The 13,191-nt window shown below is 37.5% G+C and overlaps 1 protein-coding gene across 4 annotated transcripts in view; it reads left to right on the top strand.

Moving 5' to 3' along the window:
• Nucleotides 1-1,342: 1,342 nt before the first annotated feature.
• The window catches only part of DDX60 (DExD/H-box helicase 60), a 47,549-nt gene continuing 35,700 nt past the window's right edge, over nucleotides 1,343-13,191 (top strand). For 2 of the 4 annotated variants that reach the window (XR_005265403.2, XM_038178340.2), the window contains exons 1-10: nucleotides 4,299-4,419; nucleotides 5,010-5,396; nucleotides 5,523-5,592; nucleotides 6,304-6,481; nucleotides 7,352-7,693; nucleotides 8,366-8,473; nucleotides 9,677-9,838; nucleotides 10,558-10,716; nucleotides 11,220-11,361; nucleotides 12,521-12,682. Coding sequence is in view for 3 of the 4 variants with exons in the window: in XM_038178340.2 (XP_038034268.1) it covers nucleotides 5,024-5,396; nucleotides 5,523-5,592; nucleotides 6,304-6,481; nucleotides 7,352-7,693; nucleotides 8,366-8,473; nucleotides 9,677-9,838; nucleotides 10,558-10,716; nucleotides 11,220-11,361; nucleotides 12,521-12,682 (1,696 nt within the window). In the remaining variant the exon portion in view is untranslated. Of the gene's footprint in view, nucleotides 1,429-4,298; nucleotides 4,420-5,009; nucleotides 5,397-5,522; nucleotides 5,593-6,303; nucleotides 6,482-7,351; nucleotides 7,694-8,365; nucleotides 8,474-9,676; nucleotides 9,839-10,557; nucleotides 10,717-11,219; nucleotides 11,362-12,520; nucleotides 12,683-13,191 lie in introns of those variants that run through there. The other 2 variants (XM_038178341.2, XM_038178342.2) reach the window with 2 other exon arrangements.

A 13,191-nucleotide genomic window follows, 5' to 3' on the forward strand; every position in this document is an offset into this window, starting at 1 on the left:
AGACAAAGATGTTGGAGCACAGTGATACCCTTGGGAGAAGAGAGCATTGTCCACCAACTAGTATTGTTTAAACCAATCTTCAGCACTATGTGATTGTGCTAATGTAAGAGGAGTTCCTGTCAACGTGGAATTGGTGCCTTGCATAAAGCATGGGATAAACTAACCCCTATTTGGAAGGGGTTACTGAGGACCCATTTGCTGTGATGGGGGGAAAATAGAGAAAAGACAAGGCTTCTGTAAGTTACAGATGATGAAACTCTTTGCATGGTATATAATTTCTAACTTTAAATCTTTTGTTACTTTATTCCTAACTCACCTTTATGTACTACAGCATAGAACACAACCAAAATAGATTATTATTGACAATGGTATTTTGGACCTTAAATTCCTTTGAATAAAAATGTCCAGGTGTAGCATCAAGTTCATGTTTTTGGTGGACTATTCACTAGTGCAGAATACTTTGTGTTACATGTGGAGATGTAACATTACAAAACTGTTTACATCTATGTTACAACCTTTTGGTAAGTACAAGTTTTTGAATAATGTGATATAACAATATTATTCAATCATTTGAAACTTAAAAATGCTTTACATGAGCTTGTAACATTCAGGTAATAATTAAGTGCAACAGTCAGAATACAGTCAGAATATGGTAAGCTGTTTTCTCAGGCCATGCACCACACAACCGATGTTAAAGCTACAAATATTCTTGTACTTCGCTCAGAGACTTGATAATCAAGACTGAAATGTTCTGCTTCCCACCACTTCGGTTTCTCCCTCTTCCACAAAACCACTGAGATCCTCTTCTAGTGCCTCACATATTCTTCTAGAAAGCAGAGTAATTTGTCCTAGCAGAATGTGCTACAAACCAACTTCCAAAATCCCATTTGAATTGGTAAATCATTATGAGCAGATCAAAGTTGCTAGAGACTGGGAGAGAACAATTTGTTATTCCTATAAACAAAATACAAATATATCAAAATGTAGTTGATCCTAAAAAATGGGGCTGAAATATTGGATATTGAAAAGCCATCTAGGATAATTAGTTTCAGTAAAAGCATGATCAGTTTCACTGTTGACGAAGTTGAGTGAGAAAACACAGGAAACATACTAATAAAAATCATTGGGTAACTCTGAGTAGTTTCTACTTTAAAACTGTAGTTTGTTCATAGTCATAGTGTCTCAACACTAAACAAATAATTTTTCTCCTATGTAAAAGCATTTGTATGCTTAATTTTTCCTTGCATTTTCCAGTGTTTCTCTAAGTGAACTCTGAGGCCGAAGAGGACTGTGTTGTGCAGGCACTTAATCAACCATGGCAGAATTTCTCAGAAAAGCTGAAAAAGGTCTAATGCTAAATATAAAATGAATCCAGAATGATTTGCAACATACCAGAACTGTCACTTCTACTTCTCACTGGATTTTAAAGTATGTATTTATAGCATGAAAGCAAATACATTTTCAGAGAATTTTGAAGTAACTCAAGTACCACAAGAAATCACAGAAATCTTAAAGATCAGTCATGCCTTTTAATTATTTTTATCTGAATCATGTTCTGTGTGGATTAAGATTGTTTGGCAGTTACTGGATAGATGGCTTTGGGCATAGTAAAATATACTTTGGACTAAAAAAAAACGAATCACTAAAGTGTTTAGTATTAGTCAAATACTTGTATTACTCCATTAAAGTAATTTTAAGCTTAAATTCATTTATATGGATCAGGACTGTGGTGATTTCATTAAATTGTGACTGACTAAACCCTGAAGTGTGGATTGTGACTCACTGAATTAAACCTAAACCCCTTCAATGGAAGAAGGCTCAGTGAAGATGGGCAAAATGTGCCCACAAAGCTCACAGGCTAATGCAGGTGTGACAGGCCACAGCTGCTGCTAAGAATCTGACTTCCCTCAACACATAGGGGACCTTTGTGAGGGTAGCTTTTGTTGCAGATAAACAGCTATCAACAGTTGAGTGCTTTAAATATTTCTTCTCTGGTTCATGAGAAGAGAGTGAATGTGGCCCTGAGTTAGCCACATCATTTTTGGGGGAAGGGAGGGAATCCGTGGCTCAGTAGAGTATTAAACACTAAACTAGAGAAAGAATTTCAGAAAGAAAAAAAATAGGTTTGAGCTGGTTTTAACCCATGGATTCCCTCTTGGTAACAGAGGATATCTCATGTCATGTCAGTGAGTGTATTATTGAGACTGGTATTGTAACTGAAATGTGTATTGCAGTTGCTATATTTTTGTTAAGCTTAACTTATACTTGTAATGTATTTTCATTACAGCCTTCAGGACAAGAATTATTTCTATTCAGACATGCACTAGTCTTTCTACTGCATGTAGTGAATCTACGGCTAGGTTCCAAGGCAGCTGACGCACGACTTACACAGTATTTGGGTTTATGCATTTATTTTAAGGAGAGAACTGAGCTTAGTTTACATAGGTGGCTCCTGACGGCTTCAAGGAAGTGTTAAGGAATTTTTATTGTACCCCTTGAGGCAAATTAACAATGTTTGTGGTTAAGTATAAGGAGATTGAATAGGCAACGCATTGGACAGAGTCTTGGTGCCGTAAGTGGTTCTACAGGGAGTCTACAAAGATGCGGCGCAAGCAGATTCTTTGTATACACTTGTGCCAGTAGCAATTCGATTGTTAGAAGGCAATACTGTGGCATTTCTAATCAGCATGAAAATCTATGCTCCCTCATATAAGGTTGTACCTCTGGTGTTCTGCATCTGTTGTTTAACCTGAGTCTGGAGTTAGGCCTACCTGCTGCCAGGTCATTTCATTGCTCTGTTGTGAATTGCCATTGCTGGGCAGTTACAGTTTGAATTTTCCCTTTTATAAGGTGTATCAAGTTTTTTTTTTTGTTTTTTTTTTTTTTAGGTCCTTTTTTCCAACTTTACTCCTTTACTCCTGACTCCTCTACCCCTCCTGAGCCCCCGAGTGGTGTATAGGGCACAGTAGTGGTTAAAGCCAGGACATAGCAGAGAAAATGACACTTCCTCTGCCACTCCTCCCTCTTCATACTCTACCCATTCTTCAGTGTGAACCCTCTCCGTAGGCTGCAGTTTTTCAGGATAAAAGTTGCTCCAGCATGGGCTCTCTATAAGCCACAGTTCTTTCAGGGCATATCCACCTGCTCTAGCATAGGGTTGTCCATGGGTAGAGCTAGTCTTGATGTTTGTACTAGTGATTGCTTTTTTTTTTTTTTTGGTTTTGTTTGTTTTTTATTCCTCACTCTGTCTGTGTGGAGTTTTACCCTTTCTTAAGCATATTTTCAGAGAGGTGGCACCAACTTCCTAGGAAATTAATGTCTGTTCTGCCTTTCTGTAGGATGAGAAGCAGAAGATCTAAAATACACTTTTCTCAACCAAAATGCATCATCCAAAGGGTTTCAAACCTGTTGATAAATGATTTCCCATATAATTTGGGCAAGGAAATATTACCAATTATGTACTAGGGCCTTACCTACAAAAGAAAAAAAGTATGCTAAGGAGAAGGAGCAGGGGCTTATCTTGCCAAGCTAAACAGCATAATTACAACATTACACTGGAGCACTGGAGATGTGCTACTGTACTGAAAATGAAACTTTTCTCCTGCGTTCCTGATTTTTTTTGTGGACGGGTCTCAAAGGAAATGTGTGGTGTAGAAAAGACCTTTAACCCATTTTTATGGCACATGTTATGTGTCAGCTGTCTTCCAGGGAGGCTGTCCCAAAATTGCCTGAATCGAGAAGGAGACTACTTATGCATGTGTAACCCAAAGGGTTTTCTGTGCTGTATTCTGCGCAAGCATCTGTCCTAAAGGCAGCCTGGGCTTCCTGCCTTGTGCCCAGACAGTCTGATGCACAGATTCCAATTTCTGAAATGTTTTCTTCAGCAGTGCCTAGGTACCCAAGTTCCCTCATGAATTGAGGCTTCACTATTTTCAGTGTTGGATTAGGGATCTAGTGCTGCTCCTGCTAAAAAAGTTCTTTATGTGGAATTTCCTACTGGTAGAAGAGTAGATTGTGGTGACTAACAGGTGAGAAACAGGAATTAGTATGTTCTGCACTGTACTTTGCAAAGCTTATAAACAATTTTCATAAGTAACACGGTAACAGCTCTTGCACCCTTATCCAAAGCTGCTTGGATCTGAGAAGCCTAATTTCGCTGCAAGCTGAAGTAGTGAGATATGAATACTGCTTTGCAGTGCTGTGTTCAAGGACACAAATGTCCGGCACCTCAGAAACGAAAGGAGAAACTAGCAGTGGGGACACTTTGAGAACAGAAACTGAAAGCAGATGGGATGGGCGGTGGCAGTGCCTTAAAAGAGGTGTGCCAGTAGGTGCAGTGGTGAGCAGGGCTCTGCTGCAGATCCCAGCCCGGCAGGGCTGTCTTAGAGGCTGCGTGTAGGGTCACAGCTGGGGCAGGAGGTAAGGCTGGGTTCACGGTTAGTTTTGGGGCTGAGAATGGGACTGGGGCTAGGACTAGGGTTTGGTTTAGTTCTGGAGCAGGGACTGAGTTTAGGCAAGGTGCCGGAGCTGTTGCTGGTGTTTGCATTAGGGTTACAGTTGGAGTTGTGTGTTGGACTAGATGAGATGGTTTGACAGCATATGAGGAACACCAGGGAAGAAGGCAAAAGAGCAAGGGGAGAGTGTCTGAGCCAGCCAGTTGCTCCTGCCTGCACCATGGCCCCAGACACCTTGGGTGGCATATTTGGGGGGTTAATCATAATTCCTGCTATCATGCAAAGCATAAACCAAATATGTAATGGTCTTGATAGTCTTTGGTAAATTTTAGCAATGACAAAAGCTGATGTTTTCCTTATAATTTATAGAAAAATATTTATTTAAAAACAAAAATGTACCATGGGAATGCTCACAAAATGCTTTCTGATTTTTCCTCGAGTTTTATTCCAGTCTGAATATGTAGTAGATAATGTAGTGGTTCAAGCCACAGAGCATGCCATATTTCCTGAAATTTGTCTCTTGATTACTTACTTAGTTTTCTTTTTTGGATACAGAATCAAGATCTGTGATGGATTCTGCAGAAGATAATTTCAAGAAGGTTGTTTGTGATACCACAAATGGAAGTACGAGTAAGGATGATAGTGATGATATGGATAGCGACGTTATCGACAGTGAGGAAATAGGCTGCATTTCAACAAAGAAAAACAAAGAGGGTGGGAGTACAAGTGACCATGATGAGGGGGATGAGACCAGTGACAAGGCAGAAGCAGCTGTTGTGCAGATGCTTAAAGAAAAGGAAGACAAAGAAAAAGAAGTTGAAGACCCAGATTATGGTAAAGCTTATAATATCCTGACCACTGAAGAAGTGGCACAGAAGGAATCACAAACTGAAGGCAAAGATTTCAGAGTTCTTCAGAATGAGTGGGATTCCAAAAGCCCTGGTGAGGAGCTGCTGTCCTCTTACTTTTTTGTCCAAGTATTTTATTGCAGAATCTGACCTTTTGATTCTTTTATAATTAATCAGTGGGTTATGGTTTTATCAATAAGTGTATGTGTGGTTCTTTTAGAAATCAGAAAGCATCTTGAATTTCTGAAGATTTTGAAGCTACACGTTTGGCCGTCCCTATCAAGAGCTCGGTAAGTACAGCAGGGTTCACTGAAAGAAATAGAATAAAAGGTAACAAAAACAGTTTCTATGAACCAAGTGCACATCAAAGGGTATTATTTTTTTAGTGCAGCTACATTCTTGTCGCCTAGGTTTGTGGAATACTTGGAGACATAAGCATATTTAAGATTTAGTATTTCCCCAAGAACATGAAGTTTGTGGTTCTCTCTTGGGCAGTATTTCTCATAGAACAAACCCCAGTAAGTGCAGAAATGAACGAATGGTGTCATGCAATAGAAACCTCAGATGCTACAAAAGTATTCAGAATTGTAATGGAGACTATTGCTTACACATCCAGTAACTGAAAGGATTACAAGCTATTTGGTTCTGAACTTAGATCTGAGAAAGATGGCTTTCTATTGATTTAATTCATATATTTCATATATATTATGAAATGAATATATATATATATATATATATATATATATATATTATATATATATATAATATATATATATAAATGAATATATATATTATATATATATATTTCATATATATATATATTCATATATATATATTCATATATATATAATTCATATATTTAATGTATAGTTGATTTAATTAATAAAAACATTTATTAAGCAAGTTATTTTATAAACTATCAGAAAACAAAACAGGCTTCTCTGTCTCATGTTCCCAACTGTCTTGGAGTAACATTATGTACACACTACTTTTTTTTTCAGGTATGTCAGTTTGTTAAAAGACTTCGTTGAGTCTGAATTCTTTGTGATAGATGGGGATTCCTTAATTCTTATGTTGTTAAATGAGGAAGTACAGTATCTAACCTTATTCTACCGAATTGAATGCTTCTTGCAAGACTTCACTCAAAGAGGAGCAAGATATATTGTTGTTTTCTTCAAGGTAATGAACAACTAACTTTTTTTTTTTTTTTTTTTTTTTACACTGTTACACCTTTAAAAGCAAATGCTTGATTCTAATCAGATTCAGGAAACTTCAGTATGTCAACAAATAAGGAGATTTGTGACATTCACCTTCTCTGGAAAAGTTTTAGAAATTCAGTAGCATTATAACTCATACATTTTTTTGCTGCACAACTTGCCATTAAATGTACAAAGAATGACAGGTACCTATATTGACCTGTAGGAGATTTTAACCATGATTTTCTTGATTCATTCAAAGCTGGAATCCTACAAAGTTATTTATAATTATTTTAATGGCTTTGCTTTTTTTTTTTTTCCTGACATGAAAAAACCTTTGGAAAGAGGGAAAGCTCTCTAGAAACCAAAAAAAGTAGATCTGCGATGAAGCATACAGGGAAAAATAGAACTGGGTAGTAATCATACTTTGCAAATGTGGTATACTTTTGACAAATAGTCAAATTAGATTTTAACAAGACATCTTAATTGTTAATTTCTCAGCTTTTGAGGTCTGATCATACTACCTCAGTGTTGTTTTTTTTTTTTTTTTTTTTGACATAGTTTTACATTTATTTACATACCTATATATTGTATGCCTATATGTAGCCAGATATATCAATTGCATTTATATACCTGAAAATAATTTTTGGTTGAATTTGCTTGACTTGACTAGAGCAAAATTGCTAACAATGTACAAAGGAATTGTAATGATGTGATATAAAATAACATGATGTTCAGAAACTGTAAATAGAATTCAAATATATAAATACTAGCATAGTATTTATGCAGTCTGAATTTGAATACGACTTGCTGGAATGTAACTGAATACTTTCATTGTTCTCATTTGCTACAGGATGCAGAGCAGATGTATTTTCGCTATCCTCATTTTCTTTTCTTACGTACTGCATTAATAGAACACCTGAAGCACAACACACGCACTACTGTTCATACAGAATTTTCCAATTGTTTATCACCAGCATGGGAGGTTTTCCTGAAGAAAAGCTATCCTTATTTCATCATTGTATCTGACATAGGATTGACCTCTCTCCAAACCAACTATTTGACTATTTTTATTGCTCATTCATTGTCAAAGAAAATCACTATTGTACTTGCTTCAGGACAGGAATGTGATACTCTTAGAGTTTATGGGTATCATCTTCAGAGTATGGCGAAACACAGGTTATTTTTTCAAAAGGTAAGTTTCACAACTTCTTTTTGGTTTTCAAACAACTTCTTTTTAGTGTTAGTTCTACTTAGTGGATTTAATTAAAATATCTGTGTGAATATTATATATATATATATATATATATATATATAATGTTATACATAATATATATATATATATAACATACATATGTAATATATATATGTTATATATATTAAAATCATAAGATACTGATACATGGCTCATCTGATGATGCTCCAAGAAACATATCTGACGGTCTAAGAAACATGTAGATGTAGAACTTAGTAGTGTGGTTTAGTGGTGGATGCTCAGTACTAGGTTAGAGGTTGGACTAGATGGTCTTAGAGGTCTTTTCTGACCTGAATGATTCTATGATTCATCCAATGATCTTGAAAGTTTTAACAAGAAAATACTGTGATTGGTACACATTTTTAAGCCTTAATTGACTTTTAATGTTATGGAGTAGACTGGCATTTAAAGGAGTTTAATTTAGAATAAATGTTTATGGGATGCTGAGTTTTTTTTTTTGGTGGGTCTGTGTATATGTGTGTGTATGTGTGTGTGTAGATATATACATATATATATATATGAGAATGGTTTCTGTCGGTGTCTGTGGCTAGTAGTCCCTGAGGCATTGTATTTGTTGACTTTTGCATATCATTTGCCTTCTGCACTTCTTAGTATGAAAAAGATCTGCGATGTGTCTGTGAAGCCATAGTCAGGTACAAAGAACCATCCCTGTATCTGTATGGACATCTCAAGCTAAGCCTGAAAAGTGTACAAGAAGAGGTAATTTTATCCTTTTTGCATTCTTTTCTGTTTTCTTCTCAGATCAACTGTCTCTCTCTATTCCTTTAACTGAAACTCTGTCCTAGCCAGAACTGGGGGCTCTTTTACTTATCCTGAAGTGACACCCTGAGAACAGGGAGGTTCCCTCTGTGCCCACTCTTCGCAGCAGCTTGAAGCTTGCTCTTCCTTTAAGGTTCATTTATGTAAGTTCATTAAAGTAGGACGCTCCAGCTGGAAGCTGGTGGGATCTATTGTGTCAGATATTTTCACCTTAGTGACTGCTTTTGTCTTGTAGAAGTTTGGAACTAGCTTATTCTTTAATCTAGTTCTACAAAACTGTAACCTGAAAAAAATGTTCACATGGAATCATTATCACCTTTAGTGCATAACATACAATAATATACCCGTACCAGTTTCCTGAGCATGTTGTGACTCCATGTCTGCTCCTGCTGAGAATGATAGGAGCTGTTGGCTTCCTTGGACTTTAAAGGGATTCGTGCTGGTCCAGCAAGCTGAATTTTCAGTCCAGATAAAAATGCTGCTGCTCGTAAAGCATTTTAAAGTCAGTAGAAACACAGCTGCCTGGCAGCTGCTGCTGCTATTTCATTTTATTATAATTATCTTTCCTGAGGCCAGCTCAGTAATGAGATACACCGGGAGCAGGAACCCTTCGCTGCACAGTGATGGCAGACAGCTGCTCCCTGCAGTTGGGTGGCCGTGGAGGCTCCCTCAGGGGTGGTGGGTCAGTGCCCCACAGCCAGGGCCCATCCCAGTTCCCAAGCCAGCAGCCGGGTAGCTCCAGGCCCAGGCATCGGACCTCCCTCTGGGGACAGGGACAGGCTGAGGCTGGGCCAGGATGTGGGTCTTTGAGGCTTTGGGCACCTGGAGACAGGCCCTGCCACCCTGCTGTGCTGTTGCTGGGATAGGGACTGACAGCCCATGGGGACCTGGGTTCCGGGCAGGGTATGGGGAGGCCCAGGGGCAGTCAGGGCTGGCTGTTGGTGCCCCTCATGAACCTGGCCCAAGGGAGGCAGTATTTACTAATGATTATACACACTTTTACTTTTGAGTTTCCAAATCTTTTATTTTTATTTTTATTTTTCCCATTCTGTGATGGTACTCCTTAAGGAATAAAACTTGTCCTTCATTTGGTAACTGTTATTATAGCAGTAATTTGTGCTATTAATAATGTTGTGATTGCAGGTTTGCCGGACTATCCCTCTGTTGAAACAGCTGTGGCCTGAAGGATCTGACATTCGGCGCGTAGTCTGTGTTCTTGCTTGTGCAGTGGGGTTAAAAATATACAGTGATATGCTGACAAATGCACATGCTTCCAGGGGAACAAAGACAGAGAAATCAGAAAGCGTAAGAATGCTATATATCTTTTCAGCACAGTGACTTTAAACATTTTGCTAACAGAAGAGATGCTTCTTCCAGATCCCAAGCTGAAGAGAGGGTCAGATGCTTCATTTGATTTCACCTGTAAAGGGACTGGTTCAGATAATTTGTGGGGCCACGGATTCTCCAAAGTAGTGTGGTGTGTCTGAGTGGCACTATCATCCCTGCAGCAGTCGCTGTTCCTGGGGAAAGTTTCTCCTTACAAGTGACTAGTTCCTTGGGAAGTTTTACCTTAGAAGATTGTTGTGCTCTTTATTTTTATTTTCCTTATGTTATGGCTTTACAGTAGAATACACTTTTCCTCAAATTAGCAAGACAGGGTTCCTTCTAGATGAAGAGAGTCATGATATAATTTTTGTGACTGTTCTATAAGTCTTTTATTTACCTCAAGTTAACACAGAATCAGTATATCAATAACTTTTCTAGAAAGGCACAGGAAATGATTTTAAAGTCATATTCTTTTCAGAAAAGAGATTTTTTACAGTATAGGTGATCTGCAGCTACCAGCACTACAAGAGTGTTCATTTTGAAATGTGTGCACAGAACTAATTACAATGCACAAATTATTTAAATAAATCAAAATTATTAGCTGCTTTAACAAAGTGAAAATCACAGAATTATGTAGAGGCGAACAAAATATTTTACTGAAGGATGTGGTCAACTTTTCTTCTGTCATCTCTCAACAGGGAAGAAGTAAACCACCATCTCCAGAAGCAGCAGCTGACCTCTGTAGAATGCAATGTCTTACAGTGGTTTTTCTTCTTCATATGCCTCTTTCTCAGAGAGCTCAGATTAGGGTTATGAAATCCTGCTGGACTAAGCAAGTTTTACCAATAATGAAAATGGTGTGTATAACACTGTCTTACTTCCGTCATCTGGTACAATTATCATTTCAGTTTTAGTTTTTCTTGGTGAATTGCTTTAGTAGTCTTAGATCAAAGAATCACATGTACTTGCTGGAAAGAAACTTCATCTGGTTCTGGAATCATGTGAGCCAAAAATCAGTGGGACTAAGAGAATGTTTGAGGTAATATCTCTGTATAGTTGACCTATTTTTAGGCTTTTACCTAATTTTAGGCCAATGTCAGTATTAGGATTCTGGGCTTAGATGGACCTATCCAGTATGGGAAGTCCGATGCCAGACCTTTGTATTATTTGAAGTCAATTATTGCAGTGAAGAAGATCTAGAAGTGTGCTACTTAACTCTTTCGCGATCACAGAGAAATAACAACATGTTGATTTTCATGCCTATAAAAACTGAGGTAGTTAACCTTATTCTGGAGATGCTTTGGTCCCTCCGCATGAAAAGGTGCTAAATGAGAATTAATTGTTTGCTCTGTTTTAACAGCAACAGTTGTGTGTGCATTTTGTTCTGAAAGAGCTAAGTGATAAAAATGATTGGAAACTGGATTTAACATATCTTCCTGACCTAAATGATGAGTCACTGCTCAAAAATCTTGCACATTACTATCAGATTGAATACACTAAAGGTATTTGTCTTTGTTGAACACTTTTCTTTCTTACATTTCTAGTTTTATTAAGATGCAGAGTAAAAATGAGAATTTGTGTACAAGCATAAATCAACTTGTATTGATTTAGTACTTGTATAATAATTTTGTCGAACAATAGGGATTTTTTTTTTCACATGCAAGTCTAGAAAATCACACTCAACTGTCTCTCACCAGTAGTCATTCACAATACTTTACCATGTCATATCTTTGATATACTTACGCAGAGGAAGCATAGGTAGTACGAGCTCTGGGTCACTGTTATTGGGTATTCTCAACTGTTTGTTTTTTAGCCCATATTCTATCCATTTCATTTTGTCTTAGTTCAGCATAGTCAGAATGGAGACTAGATTCTATCCCTAATATCGCTGACATCAGAGATCTATTTTTTGTTTGTTTGTTTTTATTTTGAGATATTTTTATTTTAGATTGAGATAAAATTGGTTCAGACAAAATCTGATATTATCTTGTAAACACATGAAGTTGAGAGCAGGAACTTCAAGAACATCATTGTATGTGTTAAGATTCAAAGGAAAGCTACAAAAGCTGACAGAGCAAGAGAGTATGGAAAATGATTTATACCAAAATTTATTTCAGAGTAATTCTGTTCACCTGACATCCTGTGGTAAGCACTGGCAGTTGGTCTGTCTGATAGTAAAATACAACTTTTTCTGTATAAATCAAGTCACAAGGTGTCCTGTAGAGAAGTGTCGAGATTTTTTTAAACAAAATATAAATTAGAAATAGGAGACAGATTTTTTTAATGATTCTTATTGTTTATTAGGCACCAAAATACAATTCTGAATTAAAGATCTTACCCTGAAGAAGGTGAAGGTGAGAGAAACCCTTCTGTAGCTGTGGAATTTGAACTTCCACAGACAGTATGGTATTCTTTACAAAATAAATTTTGTCAGCATAATTAGTAATTTATACCCTGGACTACTAAACACTGAATGTATGGCAGCATATCCTAATTTATTGTAATGTCCAGAGACCTTGTGTAGGATTGAGCTCTTTGTGTCTGATGCTGCATAGGTGAATAGGTAGGTTCTGTTCAAGGAAGCTGTAATCATAAAGCTCCTAATTCCCTTCCCCCCCCCCCCCCCCCCCCCCCCCCCTTTTTTTTTTTTCTTCTGTGCAGGATTAGAATTCCAAAAGGAACTGGGGAAAGAAATGGAGGATGAATATCTAAGTTTATGGGATGCTGTAACCAAATTGACTGTGAAATATGGTTTTGGAGATGCTTTCCCAATACGAACTACTTCCCAAGTGTTCCTTGATCAGGAACAGACATCACCTAGAGGTATTGACAACCCCAAGAATTAGAGTTAGAAGCATGGTCTTCATTACTGTCACAAAATGTTTGGAGAGTAGTGATCTGATTTTTATCCTGGTCAGAAATCTAATCCATGCTTCAGTTGCACCAGGGGAGTTTTAGGTTGGATCTTAGGAAGAACTTCTTTACTGAGAGGGTTGTTAGACATTGGAACAGGCTGCCCAGGGAAGCGGTGGAGTCACCATCCCTGGAAGTCTTCAAAAGATGTTTATATGTAGAGCTTAGGGATATGGTTTAGTGCGGACTGTTAGTGTTAGGTCAGAGGTTGGACTCGATGATCTTGAGGTCTCTTCCAACCTAGAAATTCTGTGATTCTGTGTGTGATTCTGTGATTTATACTCTCCTTCCTTTCAACCCACTAGTGTCTGACATTTCTTGAGAACCTATTTTGTTACGTGTGTTTTGTTTAAAACATTCTAAACTTTATTAAGAAGGGGCAGTTTGCAAGAAATTAGTTAAGAACGGGAGCATAATTC

Source organism: Anas platyrhynchos, chromosome 4 (genome assembly GCF_047663525.1).
Source record: "Anas platyrhynchos isolate ZD024472 breed Pekin duck chromosome 4, IASCAAS_PekinDuck_T2T, whole genome shotgun sequence".
NCBI classification, from domain to species: domain Eukaryota; kingdom Metazoa; phylum Chordata; class Aves; order Anseriformes; family Anatidae; genus Anas; species Anas platyrhynchos.